At 35.8% G+C, this 20218-nt stretch overlaps 3 protein-coding genes across 4 annotated transcripts in view; 1 reads left to right on the top strand and 2 right to left on the bottom strand.

Moving 5' to 3' along the window:
- Positions 1–1253, bottom strand: part of map4k5 (mitogen-activated protein kinase kinase kinase kinase 5) — a 29681-nt gene extending 28428 nt beyond the window's left edge. For both annotated transcript variants that reach the window (XM_059565887.1, XM_059565888.1), the window contains exons 1-2: positions 1067–1253; positions 199–380 (exon numbers count right to left, since the gene is read on the bottom strand). In XM_059565887.1, coding sequence (XP_059421870.1) covers positions 199–306 — 108 coding nt within the window. In that variant the 5' untranslated portion in view covers positions 307–380; positions 1067–1253. The remainder of the gene's footprint in view (positions 1–198; positions 381–1066) is intronic.
- A 990-nt stretch (positions 1254–2243) lies between these two features.
- Positions 2244–10770, top strand: LOC132156843 (atlastin-1-like). The gene is made up of 14 exons (XM_059565886.1): positions 2244–2409; positions 4346–4596; positions 4712–4846; positions 6358–6462; positions 6642–6692; positions 7094–7150; positions 7278–7370; positions 7458–7596; positions 7709–7836; positions 8651–8707; positions 8822–8893; positions 8970–9401; positions 10115–10129; positions 10256–10770. Exons 1-14 carry the CDS (start codon positions 2376–2378, stop codon positions 10367–10369), a joined length of 1683 nt encoding a protein of 560 aa, XP_059421869.1. The 5' UTR covers positions 2244–2375; the 3' UTR covers positions 10370–10770.
- Positions 10771–11761: 991 nt separating this feature from the next.
- sav1 (salvador family WW domain containing protein 1) lies at positions 11762–20183 on the bottom strand. The gene is made up of 6 exons (XM_059565885.1): positions 20026–20183; positions 19711–19945; positions 18245–18703; positions 14478–14748; positions 14245–14394; positions 11762–12857 (listed from the first exon to the last, which is right to left on the bottom strand). Exons 2-6 carry the CDS (start codon positions 19802–19804, stop codon positions 12644–12646), a joined length of 1188 nt encoding a protein of 395 aa, XP_059421868.1. The 5' UTR covers positions 19805–19945; positions 20026–20183; the 3' UTR covers positions 11762–12643.
- Between the last annotated feature and the right edge of the window lie 35 nt (positions 20184–20218).

The following is a 20218-nucleotide window of genomic DNA, read 5'->3' as shown; positions in this document are numbered from 1 at the left end:
GCGCCTAAGACTGATGACTCCAAGTAAATTTCTGACCCAACATGGAAACATTACCACCTCCATCACATTAATAAACTGTTACTGGCTAAAATTTAAGTAAAATATCAATTGCACACATATACATACAAATATACATATATTAATGTTTGCTATATAATAGAGTCGTCTCATGCATCCCAGTTATAATGGGGCCGGTACCTTATACACATCTCCATAGGTTCCGCTGCCAACTCTCTGGATAAGCTCAAAGTCGTTCTGTGGGTTTCTGCGCTGAATCTCCCCTCCGGACCGGCCCAGCAGATCCATGCTGTCGGACTGGAGGATTTACTACTTTAATGACCCAGATTCAGTTTTACAGCAGACCTGAGGTACACATCCCCCTGAAAAATAATAGAAACCAGAACAACATGAGATTAATGACAGCACACCTAAGCTTAGACAGACAGCAACAGTTAGACAAATAAATAATAACTTAAAGGCATTTTATAAAGACAACAAAAACATCTGTTAGCAAACTATACCTGATTTTAATATCGTAAATTAATTGGTTCAGATGTTTAAAATTTTAAAAGCATATTATTTAAAATACAGTAAAGAAGATTTTAAGTTGTACATTCAGTTATTTGAACACGTCAAAATGATTGACGGGTGTCAGGAAGCGTTAACTGTCCAAAACAGGTGGTTTGTTTTAAAAGTTTCCCCCTCATAGTGACAAAGACCGTTTTTTTTTTAAGTTTCAGTAATTAAAGTAAAAAAAAAAAAAGTGTCTGAATCTCCGCTTATGAAGCTAACGTTAACTCAGCTAACTTCTGTTAACTAATCTCACATAATCACTTCAGCTCGAAACTTCATTTTTAAAGACCAAATATAAACATACAAATATGTTCATAAAGCATAATACAGATATTATAGATATATAGTTGGATTTAGCTGGTGAGCGTTTTAACAGCCTTTCGCTCTAAGTGACAGTAAAGTTCAACAGAAGCTAAAGCTAATGCTATAAACAGCGTCAAACTACAACGCTAAATAAATAACTTAAATTCAGAAACTTTGATTTAAACTTCACCATTTGTGCGAATAATCGTTGTCCTCGGAACCCATGAAGATTTAAAGTTTTCTTAAATGTTCATCCGAGGTTCATTTTGCGTCGAAATAACCATCCAAACAGGAACAGAGAGAAGCGCAAACTAACTTCAGCTGAAGCCAGATCACCAGACCACACACACACACACACACACTAAAAACCTCGCACAGACACGGATACACGCACGCACGCGCGCACACACACACACACACACACACACACACACACACACACACACACAGAAAAGCAAATATACTATAAAAAAAGCAAACAAAATGTTAAAGCGTTACACAATATCTCTTTCACTCTGATTCACTCACTGTGAATTTCACTGAGCATTATTTGAGCCATAATGGTACCATTGTAAGGACAAAGTAGAAGCTGGTTAGACAATGGTTACAGTCAATAGTTATGGGGAAAAATAAATAAGTAAAACAATATATACAATACTTAACTGGTGTTATTTATATTTGGTGTCTTCATTTTTAAGATTTATTTTCCTTGTTTTAAATGATAAGTCATAAGGCTATCTACTGCTTATTTACAGTGCATGAAATCTAAACAATCGTGACAAAACATGTATTTCAGTAAAATACAGGTTATTATTGCCTTTCATTCTTTGACACCTCTTTATTTGCTTTTCTTTCTCCCCACCCCCCACCCCCCGTTGTTTTCTTTTTAGTGTGTGCGTAGCGCCATCTGACGGATATATTTTCAGATTCACATAGCGATGAATATTACCCTGCCATTTCTAATGGTTATTACACACATTAGTTTTTTGCAAATTCGCCGTCAGAGTGAGGACAGAGAGATACGATAAAGAGAAGACACTGTTTAATAAACTAATTATATATATATATATATATATATATATATATATATATATATATATATATATATATATATATATATAAATGAATTGTCTTTTCTAAGCGTAAATGGCAAAAATCTATTATTCTAAGGGATTCAGTGTTGATAGGTCAGATAATAATTGAATCCTAAATAATGACACTGATATGAACAAAAATACTGAATTGAAATAAAAATATGAGAGATATAATTTAGACCAGCCGTTCCTGACCGATTAGAAACAGCGTCAGGGTCTTTAAGCTCCGCCCATTAGTTAAATTATTACACAGCGCCACTAGGCGGTCCAATGGTGCGCTGCACATTTATTTCAGATTAGAATGAGCCTCCATCACTGGCAGCTGATTTCCAGCATCGCATTCGTCTCATGATCGCTGTTTAGAACCGAACCGACCTGAACACGGAACAAAACACCCAGTGAGACATGGCACGAGACAAAAAGGACAGAGACAGCTGGGGTAAGTCCATTTTTAATACAACAAGCGACCCAGACGTGAGACAGCATATGAGACGGGTTATTGTGCGATTCTGTTAATTATGAGTCTGTATGTTCAGGAACACACACAAATAAACACAAACAAAAACAATGTTCTTCCCCTGTCCAAATCAGCTGATTAGATGTGGTCCGGACCACAGCCCTGTTCCGCCCTGTATCTGTGCGTGTGTTCGTAATGACAGATTGCTTTTTTTTTTTTTTTTTTTGTACTGCTGTAACATCTATATTGAAAAGCAATGTGATATTTGCAGTATTGTGATGTCTGTGGGAACACAAATTCTTGCTCGTTTGTATAATGCACCTACCCATTTCTTACACATCCCAGTCAATAATATGCTTTTTTTTAATACTATTTCCTTGTGTTATTGATACTGATATTTCAGGCAAATTTATTAGATCACACGTCACTGTTTTTCTACATTGCAGTGGTTTAAATCTGAAGTGATTTGACTGTGTGTGAAGTGATGTGCATTGATGCCAGTGACCCACCTAAGCAGAGCTCTGTACATCTGCTACAGGCCTGTGAGGAGATGCTGGTTTATATAATATACACGGTAGCCTTATGGAATGTTTGCTGCTCTAACCAGGCCTGACCAGATGAATATGACATGATAGAGAGCAAGAGAGAGAGAACACTGTATAATAATTACAGTGTTGGGACATTATTGGTTTCGCTTTGGTGATAACCAATGGCAGAAGTGTAAATGTAATGCTGTGAACAGCTTCATCACTCACTTAAATTTGAATTGGGCCTAAAAAGGTCCTTTTAGCCCTATATCCATTATGAATATCCATTACTGTTCAGTTGCATTTAAGAAATGTTTGACAATTAGAGGGCAGGTCCTCCAGAACAACCTGGTGTTTTACTAGTTCACATACTTGTATTATGCTTAAAAACACATTGAATATTAGTGTAGCAGCTGGTATAATGCTTGACGACCATTTTTTTTGTTACATTAGGTCTGAGATGTACTTCAGGACCTCTTAATCAATAAAACATCTCTGTGAGCCACATCACACTAGCCTTGATGACAACGGTCAAGATCATCACTAAAGCTCCATTAGGACTGTCTGCTGCATTAAGCGTTACTAAACCATGACTCCACAATTTGTCCCAGGAGGATGTTAGATTGAGAAAAGAAAAACATTTTTTTTTATGTTGAGTCATTGTAACTGAAATGCTCTTCCATAACATTTATCTTATGATCACTCATCTCTAATGTGAATTTAGGCCTAATTTAATTGTCAAATAGATGATTATTATGGAATAATGCTCCATTAATTCACACACACTCTACCAGAGTGATTACTGTTAACTAAATCTAACTATTAAAAAAACATGCTAATTAAATTTGTTAATAACATGTTTTTTTTTAATCTGTTAATTTAAAAATCTTATGTATATATATATTTATATGTGTGTGTGTGTGTGTGTAAGTCAGGTCCAACACATTAAGTTGAAGGACTAAAATTACTAATTGTAAATAAATAAAAACCGAATTGGAAGTAAAACTAAAACTGAAACAAACATGAATTAAGGTACATAATAATATGACCAAAATTAAATTTATATTAAAATGAAAATATTTGTATGAAAAAATAAAATAAAAAGAAAAGCGAATTTGAAATATTAATATAAAAACTAATACTAAAATAGCACTGCACCACACAGTGTACTAACAAACAGACTTTCACTTTTACTTTTGTAATTTGATATAGAGGTATCAGTACAACCCATAAATTGGATTTAAAAGCAGCAGCTTTAAGAGCATTAACAGTACATGACGTCTCTGTCGGTTGCGATTTGCTTACATTGCCGGATGTCTATGGTTACCAGTTACCATTTTGACAGTCACTGCAATAGCAGGAATAACATATTTAAATGTGATTGTGCTCAGGGTCTTTCGTGGATAAGAACGTGTATGACTGGAGCTCAGAGGAGGAAGAGACAGACGGACGGGCGCGTCCGGTGCAGGTGCTGGTGGTGAAAGATGACCACACGTTTGAGCTGGACGAGGCAGCGCTCAGTAAGATCCTGCTGGCTGAAGAGGTCAGAGACAGAGAGGTGGTTGCCATCTCTGTGGCAGGAGCCTTCCGCAAAGGCAAATCCTTCCTCATGGACTTCATGCTGCGGTACATGTACAGCCAGGTGTGATTGTCCTTAATTCATAGTCTAAACTATTATTTCTCTTAGACTAGTTCCAAATCACAACCAGCTTCTATTTGAAGTTTGAGTAATCTGTAATATGTGTGGTTGTGTTCAGGCCAGTGATAAGTGGCTAGGGGACCCAGATAATCCACTGACTGGATTCTCATGGAGAGGAGGCTCAGAGCGGGAGACCACTGGCATTCAGATCTGGAGTGAAGTTTTCCTGGTGGACAAACCAGATGGTAGCAAGGTAAGAACCAACCCTAACTAATTTGCTGCATTTATTTAATCAAAATATTAAAAATAATCACAAATAATAAAAATAAGTAATAAAGTGACTTACAATGAAAAATAATGTTTTCTATTTAAATATACAGTACAGACCAAACATTTTTTTAATGTTTTTGAAAGAAGTTTCTTCTGCTCATCAAGCCTGCATTTATTTGATCAAAAATACAGAAAAAAATGTAATATTGTGATATATTATTACAATTTAAAATAATTGTTTTTAAATTTATTATACTTTATCATTTATTTCTGTGATGAAAAGCTGAATTTTTAGTATCATTATCACATGATCCTTTAGAAATCATTCTAATATGATGATTCATTATCAAAGTTGGAAACAGTTCTGCTGCTTAATATTTTTTCAGAACGTGATACTTTTTTAGGATACTTTGATGAATAAAAGGTAAAAAAAAAAAAAAAGAAGCTATGTTTTTAAAATATAAATAATTTGTAATAACAATATACACTACTGGTCAGTAATTTGGGGTCAGTAATTTTTTTTCTTTTTTTAAAATAAAATCAATACTTTTATTCAGCAAGGATGTGTTAAATTGATAAAAAGTGATAGTAAAGAAAATAAATTATTAGAATATATATTATTAGAATTATTTATTTTGAATAAATGCAGTTCTTTTTAACCTTTCATTTATCAAATATATTAGACAGCAGAACTGTTTCCAAAATTCATAATAAATCAGAATATTAGAATGATTTCTAAATGATCATGTGATAGACTGGATGTTACATGTGACACTGAAGGCTGGAGTAATGATGCTGAAAATTCAGCTTTGCATCACAGGAATAAATTATTTTTTTAAGTATATTTAAATAGAAAACTATTATTTTAAGTTGTAATAATATTTCACAATATTACTGTTTTTTCTGTATTTTTGATCAAATAAATGCAGGCTTGATGAGCAGAAGAAATTCTTTCAAAAACATTAAAAATAGTAATGTTTCCAAACTTTTGGTCTGTACTGTATATATTTTTTAATTTAAAATATGTGATAGCAAAATGTACGTTTCGTCAGCTATTACTCCAGTCTTTAGCATCACATGATCTTTCAGAAATCATTCTAATATGCTGATTTGCAGCTCAAGAAACATTTTATTAAATTACTTGCAATACTAAAAGCATTAAATATTTTTATCAGGATTCTATGATGAATAGAAAGTTCAAAAGAACAGCAATTATTTGACTTATACATCTTTAATTACATTATACATTATTTTACTGTCACTTTTAATAAAATAAATGGATCCTTGTTAAATAAAAGTAGTAAACATACTGACTCATACTGACTGGACAATAGTTTATAGTCATTCTCTTGACTTGAGTGAAACTATATTCTAATATATTTGTGTAAGCAGAGCCTGTAACTCAGTCATGTATGTGAAAATGAAACTAAACACCAGAGGAAATTTCCTGAGGACCATTAGTGTGTAGACATGCATTATGCTGTTTTTCTGTAGGTGGCAGTGCTGCTAATGGACACACAGGGGACCTTTGACAGCCAGTCCACTCTCCGTGACTCAGCTACTGTATTTGCCCTCAGTACCATGATCAGCTCTATGCAGGTAGTCAGATTTGACACTTTAGTCTTTGCAACTGATCTTCATTATGCACCAAGAGCTTGTAACACTCCAAAGAGGAATGAAAAATTTAAATCGCATCATATGACCCCTTTAAACATGTCTGTTCATCATATTTTCAATGAAATTCAGTGGAACCTTCATGTCATCTCTTCTTTTTCAAGGTGTATAACATATCTCAGAACGTTCAGGAAGATGATCTTCAGCATCTGCAGGTATAGAGATCACTCGCAATGCAGTTGAACTGTGCTTGTTATCAGAGTTGAGTTATATTCAAACTAATTAAATATTTATTTATAAAGCACTATAAAAACAGAGTATACCAAAATGCAGTGTATTTACAAGAAGATAATAAAAACAAATAAAACAATAAAAAATACATAAATACAATACGGCAATTCCAATTTATTCTTGAAGTTAGTTAAACCTGACAAGCTTGTAAGCCATGTTTTTTTATGTTAATCAGAGAAGTCACTGGTATGAAATAAATATTTTGAAAAGACATTTAGAGTGCAGTTTTTGTTTTTTTTTGTACAGTGAAACTGTAAAAATGAATAACTGTAAAAAATGTATTTGTGTTTTAAAAAATGCTTTTGTTTTTGTTGACTTTTTATAGCTTTTCACTGAATACGGCAGACTGGCCATGGAAGAAACATTCCTCAAACCATTTCAGGTATTTGCTGTATTTTAATATTTCAGAACAGAATGTTCTTCATGAAACTGTCATTATGAAATGCGTTTGTGCATTATACTACTATAAATGAACATCTGTACTAATCTGGTATGTGTTTTTACACAAGTCAATGATCTTTCTGGTGCGGGACTGGAGCTTTCCATATGAGTTTCCCTATGGACAAGAAGGAGGGATGAAATTTCTGGAGAAAAGATTAAAGGTCAGGAGGTTAATATATGGAAGTATGGAAGGGCTAACTTATTAAAAAACTGAAATCATAACCACCACAACGTGTGTTTATATTTAGATCTCAGAGAATCAACATGAGGAGCTGCAGAACGTGAGGAAACACATCCATTCCTGCTTCACCAACATCTCCTGTTTCCTCATGCCACACCCGGGACTCAAGGTGGCCACAAACCCAAACTTTGACGGCAGATTGAGGGGTATGACTGCAGAGAATCAGTAGACTGTGGCTGAGCTCAAATATGTGGAAGCTATGTTGGCTTCCTTAAACTGTGAAATTCAAAAACACCTGTTTCCAATCATGTGTTTCAGAGATCGATCAAGATTTCATCAATAATCTACAAGTGCTTGTTCCGTGGTTATTACTCCCCAAAAACCTGGACGTGAAAGAGATAAATGGAAGTCAAATCACCTGCCGTGGACTTCTGGAGTACTTCAAGGTAATAGTATTGTTAGAAGTGCATTAGCTACTACTAGGAATGAAATGGGAAGACATTTTTATTAAGATATAAAAAAAATCCATCTGCTGACAATATTTTCATAAATAGCGAGCCAGAATATAAGAATTTTATATATAAAAGTATAAATAATTTTAAAAAATTGACATATATACGTTTTTGCATTTTTTTAATAAACTACTTATTTACATATTTTTTTAAATACTTTTATTCAGCGAGAATGCATTACACTTTTACATTGCAACGAAAAATTTTTATAAAATAAATGCTGTTATTTTTAGCTTTCTATTAATCAAATAATCTGGATAAACAAAACAGTTTTAGACATTGATCTGAAGGATCATGTGACACTGAAGACAGGATAAATGTCTGCTTAAAATTAAGCTTTGCCATCACAGGAATAAATTACACTTTAAAATACAATCAAATAGAAACCATTTGAATAATATTTCCCAGTTTTGCTGGTTTTATTTTTGATCAAATAAATGCAGCCTTGGTGAGCATAAGAGACTTCTTTCAAAAATATTTATAAAATCTGCAAATGGTTTATATATACTTTTTTGCAAATTTGCTTTTTAAATTTGAAGTAAATGAATTTACTAAAGATTACATTTAACATCATTAAAGGAAATTAAAATGCAGAATTATAAATTCAATATTAACTGATATTACAAAATCTACTGCCAGCAGCCAGTACGGTACCAATCATGCACCACTAATTTTTTATGCAGTTTACAGTTGTTTATTTGATATGTGGAATTCCCTGAGTGAACGGAGCAGCTGTTTATGATTTTAGGCATATATCAAGATTTACCAGGGAGAGGAGCTGCCACATCCAAAATCCATGTTACAGGTATGAGCTCTTAACACACACACTCCCCATCCACAGCCTGACACACAGTAAATACACCTAAGATTTATTGGCATCATACAGTATGACGGGGTTAGAGTGTGCTTGTGTCCACAGGCCACAGCAGAAGCAAATAATCTGGCTGCAGTGGCTGCAGCTAAAGATCTATACAGCAAGAAGATGGAGGAGGTGAGTGTGATACTAACAGCTACAATCTGGTCATATTAGTGTAAACTCTCTTCATCAAACATGTCTTACGCCTAAGGTGAGCGGAGGAGATCGGCCTTTCCTCGCACCGAGCGAGCTGCAGACGCGTCACTTGGCTATCCGTGACGAGGCATTGACATTGTTTCGCAGCGTGAAGAAAATGGGTGGAGAGGAGTTCAGCCGGCGTTACCTGCAGCAGCTGGAGGCGGAGATCGACGAGCTGTTTGTGCAGTACATCAAGCACAACGACTCCAAGAACATCTTCCATGCAGCACGAACACCCGCAACGCTGTTCGTGGTGATCTTTGTGATGTATGTGGCCGCAGGGATCACGGGGTTCGTGGGGGTTGACATCATCGCAAGCATCTGCAACATGGTGCTGGGCTTCGCGCTCATCACTCTGTGCACCTGGGCATACATCCGCTACTCAGGAGAATACAGAGAACTGGGTGCCGTCATTGACCAGGTGGCCGGAGCGCTGTGGGATCAGGTAAAACACGACATTTAAGAGGAAATAAATACTTACTGTACTATAAAGTATGCATAGATATAGTTTATTTATATAAATATTTAGCATTTCCAGCAGCCATTACTACTGTCTTCAGTGTTATATAATTCTTCAGTTATCATTTGGTGCTTAAGGAAAGTTTGATATTAGTATCAATATTGAAATCAGCTGCGCTGCTTAATATTTTAATGAATGGAACATACATTTTTTGTATAACAGAAAAAAAAAACAACAGCAATAATATATATAGTATTTACTGTATGTTAATATTTACTGTCACTTTTTTAAAACTTCAATGCATCATTTCTAAATAACAGTATTCATTTCTTTAATAAAAAACTTAATGACAATTTTATTAATGGTAGTGTATAAACAATAATAATAATTGATATAATAAAAAAATATTTAAACTACTACTATATATATATATATATATATATATATATATAACAAAACAAAAACAAGTAGATAAAATAGAAAAAGACAGAGAAATAGAGAAAGCTAGTGTTAGAAGCCTTTTTAAGACAACATGCAGTTAGGAAATTAATAGAACAGTTGTTAGAGATAAGTAAATAAGATGTGTTATAGATCACAATAAAAAATTTGTCTGTCAAATTTGTAGATATATAGATAGAAAATCAGGTCACATTTTTATTACAGATTGGTTAACTGTATTCCTCATTTCTTTGTTTTAGGGAAGCACAAATGAGGTAAGGGGTGTTTACCTGCACACACCTGAACACACTTACCTATTTAGACAAAACAATTTCAAATGTTACAAATATGAAGAGACATCTCACATTAACATGTCGTACCTTCCTGTCCACCTCCCTCAGGCTCTGTTTAATAAGCTGTACAGTGTAGCAGCACACCACAGGCAGTTGTATAATCACGCCTTCCCTGGACACCAGACTGCCCAACAGCCCAAGCAGGACAAGAAACAAAACTGACCCCACACAGTACATGCAGACGCACTGTGGACAGTGACACTGGAGTGTACAGTCAGAGAGAGAAAGAGACGTGGGACTGTTCAACGCTACATCAGGAACATATCGCCACAATCACCCACCACAGCAACATCCTGCACCTACAGCTCAGGCCCATGGTCAGACAGTGTGGAGAATCAGACTGAAAAGATTCGGTCTGACTGTGTTGCTTGTGCCTGCGTTAGAAAATCACAGTATTAGTTCTGACAGTTCACCATTTTGCCATCTTCTCACTGTAAATACGGTTTCTCTCTCTGACACTCACATGAAAGCAGCCTGTGCTTATTTTGTAATCGATGTTGTACTGTATGTTGAGTTCAGTGCTATTTATAAGGTAATAAAATACTACATGTTTAAAAACACAAGTTATAGTCATTATCAGGGGCCAGATGATGTGTTTCAGAGATTTTATCGTTCATCTCATGTTTGGGGCATCACACCTGAAAATGCAGCACATTTGCTCCACTCAATGGTCATCATGGTAGAGCTCCTGGGCCGCTATTTGCAGCCAAGAGAGTACAGCTCCTGTCTACTTGAGTGGGAAAAGAATATTTGCCAAGTATGTTTGAATGACAAAAAAATAAATAAACAAGAATATCTGACATTCATAGCGTCATAAATTTAGTTTCATTAGCTCTTATCAGGCTAACATGCATTCAGCTAACGCTCTTGAATGACTATGGGCTGCCATAAAGACCAGGGGCTCATTTATAAAGACTTCTTTTGAACCATAAAGTGATATTTGTGGGCATTCTGTTGATGGAGTTGATTCAATCGAATTTAAGGCAAACCCATTTTGAAAATGTATAATCATAGGAACTTTCTGGAAACTGTTGTACATTTTTATTAAGGATCATTCTACAAGTTTATTAATGAGGCCCCAGGTCTTTAGAGTCATACATAATTGATCACAAGCATAGATGAACACATTTTAACCTGAGCTAATGGAAAAAAAAATACCGGTGTGAGCACAAAAAGTTAGAATGCAAAATATATTTGTCACATCAATTTTGTTCCACACATATAATGTAGAATGAAATCCATGGAATTCCAGATTTGAGTCTCCAGATGATACCTTTGTGATGCTACTAAGGATTGGCTTTTTGAACAGTAGCAATCGGTTTCCAAAATGTTGAATTGAACAGCAGCTTTCAATGAATTCTTACTCGAAAGCGGCAAAAATTTTTTGATTGGCAAGAAAAATAAATATTCAAGGATTAAAATAAACATACTTGTATAGTATTCTGTTCTGCTTACATATAATATTAAGTACAAACAAAGTTTAATATGGATAATGGTAAAAAAAATAACTTAGATAGTAGATTAACATCTCTCACACACACACACACACACACACACAATACAAGGTCCTGGTTTATTTAGTGATGCTCAAAATAGATTTTACAAACAGACATAACTGAAAAATAAAGGCAATAACCTCTTGAAAAAAAAGAATGCCGCAGACTAAATCACTTCATACAAAGTGACGACTCTGCCTGAAAGTTTCATCTTTAAATATATGAAGCAAATTCCTTAAAAAACGAATCCACCTAAACCTTAAGGGATAAACCTCAAAGAAATCTCCTAGGCATATTTCACCCTCCCAGAAAAAACAGAACACAAGAAACAACAATATACAATTTACTTGAAGAAAATGAAGCACCATGAAGATTATTGCATTAATTCCAATATAAAAAAAACTCACTACTGTAATTCAAAAACTAGCATTTTATAATTTATTTAATCATATTTGATGTAAAACCATTCATTCATGCTGCTTTAAGTAACCGTAAATTCAACTTCATTTTCTTGAGGTGAAATGTGACCTGGATGAGTTTTTTTTTAAATGAGATTCACCCTAAAAGCAAAACTATAATTGAAAATAAAAGTATGATTAAACAATAAAACATTGTTAACTGATAGTTGTGATTGTCCAAAAAGATAATGCAGAAGGAGTAAAGTCCTCAAAGTCCTGACATGCACAAAGAAACACACTCTCAGGATAGATATGGATAGAAACATTCACAACACTGTCAAAACCAAGCATGGACTCAGAACACACACAGCCGTATAATGGCTGATAAGGATATATAGGAGTAAAAGTGTAAAGTTCCCAACAGGCTTTGTGTGGTGTCTCTCTTTGGGCTTATATTTGGAGCTGTTTGAGGGAGTAAATGAGAGTCTGCATCAGCAGCTAAGGCACTGATAAGGCTAGAGTTTGGGTGCGTCTCATATGAGTCACATATTAGGAGGGAAGTTTTTGGCTGGTTGTTGGGCATACCACTGCTGCCGCTGTTTGCGCGTGTCAAGTTCGGTGAGCAGCGCTTGTCGATACGCCTCATAGGATTTAACGATGCACTCCAGTTCCTTCATGAAGAGCAGCTTCAGCATCCCCTGATAAGTGTCCAGATCAATCAACTGGAAGAGTTCCCACTTCAGGATGTGGTCATACCTGAGACAAAGCACAAACACACACTAATATGACTGAAGGTTAATGCTATTGGCCTTTAACAGACTCCATCAACCAGTAAACAGCCTCTAATGGCTTCCAGGAACCAAAAAAACTTTTAAGTGAGAAATCTTCTGCCCGACATCCCTGCTAAAGATGAAAACAACGTTGCTGGTGTCCCATTACCAGTCTCTTCAATTTTAGAAGGGTTTTGTGTACTATATGACAAAAAAAACAAACTTAAAACCATAAATTTTACTTGACAATGGTCTGATACCATTGGTCCATTAGCATGATGACTGAGCCTGAGACTATTTGACAACTGAAAAAAGCTGAATTGGAAGTACTGATATTAATAAAAATACAACTGAAATTAATTAGTAATAGTGGTCGACCGATATATCGCCAATGGCATTTTTCAAATATCGGCATCGGCCGATAAGTTTTTCTGTTTGGCCGATGTGTTTGAAGTGGGACTTTTATTTTGATGGCACTGAGAGTGGCAGCACCTGAATGCACACAGTGCTCACACTCTCTCTTGTTCGTCATCGTCGTTAACAGTTCTGTCTAATATGGATAGAAGTCTGTATAATAATTAGATAGAACGGTTAAACGAAGGAATTAATGTATACATAAAGTATAATAACAATTCCTTTTATATTAGGCCTATTAGTAATAGAAAGGCAAACATTATAATACTTTCTCATTTGTCGTCAGCATTAAGCAAATACGCATTTATAAAATTTAAATCTTCGAATGCCTAATGAACTTAATTTCACAAACCTTGCAAACTTAGTCAAATCCAGCTGTGAGATCTTGTGAAGTGTGCATTTTTATCCAGCATGATCACGTTTTCGTGTTTATTTACAAATTATGCTGCGCTTTATACATTTGCCCACTGTCACATTCATGTCATTTTCACTGTGTGCTGTATGTAAAATGAGGGTTACCTTGTCTTTATTTGAAAAATATGATTCCTAATGCACACAAACTTCTCAGAATGCTGAGTGCCCTGTTGGTTACAGTGTTTACTTTCTTTTTAATTATATTTTTTTTACATATTTATTTATTTGTGAAAAATCCTGTCATCTAAAGTATGTTTCTTTTACACATTTATTTTTGCATCCATTGTCAAATTATTTCAAATTTCTTAAACATGGATAATACTAATTGAAAAAATTATATCGGCTGTCGCCCTAAACAATCTATAGTCACATCATGCCAATGTGGCATAATGCAATCAAAATTAGAGCACTGCCATTACAACCAATGAAGCTGCCTCCAACCGCAGCGCCCATCTGTGGTGCAGATCGGAGTGTATGATAAAGATTTCTGCCACCCTCCAAACTTTGACAGTGTGTGACAATGAATGCATGAATGAGAAACTTACTTCAGCGGTGCTCTGGCATACACCTGCAGCCAGTCTGGGATCTCGGCTGTGTGGTACGGGTTTGCTGGTACCAGTACGGGCTGGTTGCGTTCTGGTGGGCGGGGCTGGTAGGTGACTGGCGGGGGAGGGGGCTGGTCGTAACGTGGAACACTGAGCAAAAGCAGATATGGTGTATTTTAGAAAAAAATGGCACCAAATGGTCTCTGAATGTACTGGGACATCTCGACACTCACCTGGGTGCACAGGGGTGTCTGTACTGGGCACGCTTGTTGATGTGGTCAACATAATACACTCCACACTCAGCTGACTCCACCCTCTCCCAGCCCGGCGGAAGCCCCTCCCTCTCCAGCGGATGGCTCCAATGAGTGGTGTTTGTGTTGTGATCGATGAAATACTTCCTGCCTCGAATCGTCCAATCAACAGTCCAGCCAGGAGGAAGAGCCGCCTCCTCCCCACTCATGGTCGTCAGATTTCCCACCGACTTTGCTGGTACACGGCCGATTGCTAGAAAACAACAAACACATGGAAGTATTACAGATCCGTATGCAGGAAATTATTCAGTGTGTGTATTAGAATGAGATTTCGTTTTTATTTTTAATTTGAACGAAAGAGGTGAAGTGATATAAAAGAGATGGGGAGAAAACAACAAGCCACAGCTGCAGGGTCAAATATAAAGCAATAAACCCAGAACTCCATGAAAAGTTCAGCACAAGGAAAAACACATCAGTGTAGGGTGAAGAAAAGGGCAACCAAAAAAAAATCCACATTTCTGTCATTCTCACACACAATGAGAAATACTACAGAAGAGTGACAGCCCAGAAAGTGTATACTGAGCCAAAGTGAGAATAGGAGAAAATCACGGACTGAGGAGGGCTGGCAAAATAAAACTGAGAAACACTGTTAATATCTCATCTCTTGTTTAAACTTTAGAGGAGTTTGTAATTCTGATTAATTTTTATGAATCTGTTTTAATCACTTGTTTGCATCACTTAAAAACATTCACTTTATGTTTTAAACTTTATATTCTTCAAAGAATCCTGGACAAATGATGGTTTCCACAAAAATACATAATAATCATAATAGTCTAATATGAAGAAACATTTCCTGAACATCAAATCATCAATTAGAATGATTTTTGAGAGTAAAGACTGGAAAAGACAGCTTTTGCCATCACAGGAATAAATTACATTGAAGAAAACAAAAAACAAATAGACAGTAGATTTAAACTGAAATAACATTTTATGATACTACTGGTTTTACTGTATTTCTGACCAAATAAATGTTGGCTTGGTGTTCATAACAGAGTTCTTTTAAAAAAACATTCAAAAAATCTTGCTCGCCCAAACTTTTTCTCAGTAGCGTATCAAGACAAAAGATATATAATATGATACAATACAATACAAAATAATATAAAGACATGATTTAAGCTATACCACCCAGCTTTAATCATGAGCATAAGTTTGTGAGGGAACTGTGTGTTTGTGTGTGTGTGTGTGTGTGTGTGTGTGTGTGTGTCAAGAGCAGTAATGTGTGATGACGTCAGTGTAGTTTCACATCTCTTCTCCCGTTTAATAGCTCTAGAGGTTCATCTCACTCATACACCCATAAACATATACTTGTACCAAAAGTATTTCGTATGAATTTTATACATTCAAATATGGCTAAAGGTGAGCAAATACTTTTGAGGCCACTGTTTTAAACTGATTAATCTGAGAACAACAAGTTCATTCTGATTAAGAAACCAAAAACCCATCTGCATATTACAGGAGACAAAATATTACTGCAAAGCTGTCCATCATAGAAAGATGAATCTTCATTTAATGCGAAACAGAAACACTACAGGAAGAGATGAATGCATCAAACCAGACATTCTTAGCAGATATCAAGCTACAGCTTCAACATTACGTCATTTGTCTGTCCACAACACAAGCAATCAGCCACACTTAGAGAGACAATCTGAACATATCTGAGGTTTAGTATACATTTATTAATTAGGCAAGATTTAGGACCAATGAACTATCAGGGTGGTCATGCCACTTCAAAAATAGAAACCAGCAAAATGTCATGTCCCTCATAATGGCTGGTTAAGCTGTACTCAAGGCAAATGATTCTATCATCCATAAAGAGTATATTTATATTTGCCTTTGATACAGTTTTCAACCTTCTTGGAATTGATTCATTTAATTTTTGAATAGTCTCCAGTGGAAAGCCACCCCTCAGAACATTTGCTAGTTATTTTAGAAAAGTTAGAGGATGGAATCGGCATCTAACGCTTCTCTCCAGAACTGCCAGCAATAATTTGATAATAATAAAATCAGGTATGGAGATGGCCAGGGTAGATGTTGAACTGCACAAATGTTATGATCATGACACTTTAATTAAATCAGCCTCATCTTCACAGGAATAAATTACATTTAAAAATGTATTTAAATAGTAAACAGCTGATTTAAATCAAAACAATATTTTAAAATGCTACTGGTTTTACTGTATTTTTAATCAAATAAATGCAGCCTTATCCAGTAGTTATGTGTTGTTTGGACACGGTTCTTCTTAATGTTGGACAGTCCCAATCATTCACTTTTGGTTTTTGGCACATTATTCTCCTTTGCTCATGAAGTCTAGCCAAGCTTTGTGTATGCAGTCATAATCATAAAGACTATTGTTCTTAAAATAACAAACAATTGGGCTATTAAGGTAACAGATGCTCCTGTTAAACTGGCTTCCAGGATTTGCCCTAACAAATCACAAATTTTCACTTATGTCTAGTACTAAACACTGCTAAATATGCACTGATATAAAACCTACTGTGTATGTATATTTATATTAGAGTTTTCAGTTAAACATGTTATCTTTATTTGAAAGAATAACGATTAAAATATTTTAAATGCAGTTAACTCACTGGCTTCGCCGCCCAGAACTGTACGTCATCTTACATTTCATACAGTTGACTGTTGACAAAAAATATGATGCAAGGCAACACCTCTATAAATGCAGTAATGCCCAAAAATTGGTGCAAAGATATGGAGTATCATTATTTAAAAAATAAAACATTAAAGGGATAGTTCACCCAAAAAAATGTCAATTCTGTCATCATTTACTCATCCTCGTGTCGTTTCAAACTTTCTTTTGTGGAACACACAGTTTTGGTTGACTGTCTTGGTTACCAATGACTTTCATTGTATGAACAAAAAATACTGAGATGTCTCTCAAAATATGTTCAGTATATATATATATATAGACTGAAAGCTGAAAGATTTCTATTGATGTATTCATAAAACATCTTTACTTAATATTCTAATGATTTTTGGCATAAAAGAAATATTGATAATTTGACCCATACAATGTACTGTTGGCTATTGCGACAAATATACCCATGCTACTTATGACTGGTTTTGTGGTCCAGGGTCAAATACATATAAGTGAAGTGTAAGTGAGTGTAAGTGAAGTGACATTCAGCCAAGTATGGTGACCCATACTCAGAATTTGTGCTCTGCATTTAACCCATCCGAAGTGCACACACACAGAGCAGTGAACACACACACACACTGTGAGCACACACCCGGAGCAGTGGGCAGCCATTTATGCTGCGGCGCCCGGGGAGCAGTTGGGGGTTCGATGCCTTGCTCAAGGGCACCTAAGTCGTGGTATTGAAGGTGGAGAGAGAACTTTACATGCACTCCCCCCACCCACAATTCCTGCCGGCCCGGGACTCGAACTCACAACCTTTCGATTGGGAGTCCAACTCTCTAACCATTAGGCCATGACTTCCCATATATATACATATATACATACTGTCCAGATAGTGTGAATACTTGATTTAGACAGAGGAGACTAAACAGTCTCACACAGTCAACATCATATGGTGTCATAAATAGAGACAGATTATGGCAGTGTATATTTATAGTACAGAGTGACAAGTCATGTTTGTAATTTAATCTTTTATAATGCATCTGAGTCTGTGCATGTAGTGTTATTGCATGCCAGATGATGTGTTACTCACCTGGGGGTGGGCGACTGTGAGGCTGGGGCGTCTGAGGCTGTCCTGGGTTTCGTGGGTAGCTGAGTTCATTGTGCTCATAGTACCTGTAGTTCTCATTAAAGTGGTCTGGTCTGCGTGCCCGCCTGGGTTGGTTATTGTAGTACGGCTCTGGAGGGTAGTAAAACGGGCTGCCGTCTCCATTCTCCGTTACCGAACCAGCATCGCTCATGTAAGATGGCGAGGAAGGGGAGTAATCACGATGAAGGTGTGGTGGAGCAGACAGCCGATGACTCTCCCTACGTGACACCTCGAGGGGGGTCCGTGGAGGGGCATTGCGCAGAAAACTCTTGGGGACGCTCACATCCCCAACAGATCCAGAGGAATATGGACTTGCACCAGACACCCCGGCTGGAACTGGCTCCACTAACGGGGGCTCACGACGAAGAAACGTTGGATGCCGGATAAACGAGGGCATCAAATCTGGAACAACCCACAAGGGAGGCAGAAGTGCAGTAAGTGGATTAAAACATACTCTGCAATTTTCATTTAGTAAAAAACGCTCAAGATAAAGTTTATCATAAAATTAAATATTCAATTATCCAGGAAAGAGTGACAGTGAAGGAAAACAAAGTTCAAAATACAATTCTTTGCATTTTGAGAACGGTCTTTAAGAATGAATGTTTCTAAAACAAAAGAATGTTACATATTTAAATCATTTTACTGGACTGATTTACCGGACTACATTTTTTTTCTAATGTCTCAAAACATGATTTAAATGTTTAAAAGTTTTTCTTACAAAAATAAGAGTGAAAATAATTGGATTTCTACATTTTTTTCCCCAATACAAGTTGAAATCTATGAATATATTATGCAAAAATTTATTTGTGGCTAATTTGCCTTTATTGTGTGTGTGTTTATAAGTACTTTGATTTATTATCATCCAATTATGCCCTGATACTATAACTTACAATTATAGATCTATGCAACATTAAATGAAAATAGCGCTAATTTGAGGTTATCCAAAATTATGTGAAAAATACAAACAGATGTTATTCATATTATTAAGTGTGTGTCAAAATATCCTTTGTTTTAAATATAAACTAAATGTGATATTTTAAGTTGACAAAATTGTATATGAAATGACACAAATTACAATTTTAAATATGAACATATGACACACTATCTTTTAAAAACTGCTAAAGATATTCACAGGTTTACAACAGACATCTGTTAGGCTGACAGAATATGTAACAGTGTGTACATATTGTTACTGTCAGTTGTTTAACCAACAATTACAGTGACGAAACTCGACCTGTATTTACATTTAATGAAATAAACATACAGACACTTAAATTAGATTTCATTTTCAAAAGGTTTATACTCCAAAATACGCATAAAGAGTACGTTATATAAAAATACAGATTATTATTATAGTCTTATTTTCTATTTTGTGGGTATTGTAAGGCAGACTGACTGAAGTTACTCACTTCTCAGCAACGGGGAGGTTTCTTTCTTCACATATTTTCCCTGAACTTCTGCTGGCTTGGACGCTTCGTTTTTACTCTTCTTTCTAGAGAGCATCGTTAATCCGAATCGATTCTGGATCGATTAGACTTCGGTTTCATCCTGAAATCCGGATCTAGATTCGCACTGACACACAAAACCGAGTTCATTTCGGAGCGTTTAGCCCGATAGCTAGTTTGGAGTCATCATGGCTAAAGACTGAAAACATAAACACTGGCGATTAGTTTGCATTTAGCTAACGTGTCCTTGTTTTTAGTGTTTAGTCGAACATTACGAACATTTTTCGATGATTAATTAGCGCTCCCTGTGCGAGCTGTCCAAATTACGCCCAGAGAGAAAAGCGCACAAAAACTTTTACCAGCTGAATATGTCCAACCCAACCCAACCCAGCCCTCAATCTCCTTCTGATCCCAGATCAGCTCTCATTGGATCCCTCGTCGCCACCTGATCCCAGATCAGCAGTTTGGATCC

This window comes from Carassius carassius, chromosome 14 (genome assembly GCF_963082965.1).
Source record: "Carassius carassius chromosome 14, fCarCar2.1, whole genome shotgun sequence".
NCBI lineage: Eukaryota > Metazoa > Chordata > Actinopteri > Cypriniformes > Cyprinidae > Carassius > Carassius carassius.
Note: the sequence above shows the minus strand (reverse complement) of the source record. Positions and strands in the feature narration are given on the sequence as shown.

What these genes read in the sequence shown, in the direction of transcription:
- LOC132156843 (XM_059565886.1), top strand. Translation starts at nt 2,376, where the DNA reads ATGGCACGAGACAAAAAGGACAGAGACAGCTGGG. An exon ending in AAAGGACAGAGACAGCTGGG is followed by an intron (nt 2,410 to 4,345) that starts GTAAGTCCATTT and finishes GATTGTGCTCAG; the next exon opens with GGTCTTTCGTGGATAAGAAC. An exon ending in ACAGCAAGAAGATGGAGGAG is followed by an intron (nt 8,894 to 8,969) that starts GTGAGTGTGATA and finishes CTTACGCCTAAG; the next exon opens with GTGAGCGGAGGAGATCGGCC.
- sav1 (XM_059565885.1), bottom strand. Translation starts at nt 19,804, where the DNA reads ATGCTCTCTAGAAAGAAGAGTAAAAACGAAGCGTCCAAGCCAGCAGAA. An exon ending in AACCTCCCCGTTGCTGAGAA is followed by an intron (nt 18,704 to 19,710) that starts GTGAGTAACTTC and finishes GGGTTGTTCCAG; the next exon opens with ATTTGATGCCCTCGTTTATC. An exon ending in TATGCCAGAGCACCGCTGAA is followed by an intron (nt 12,858 to 14,244) that starts GTAAGTTTCTCA and finishes GCTTTGTCTCAG; the next exon opens with GTATGACCACATCCTGAAGT.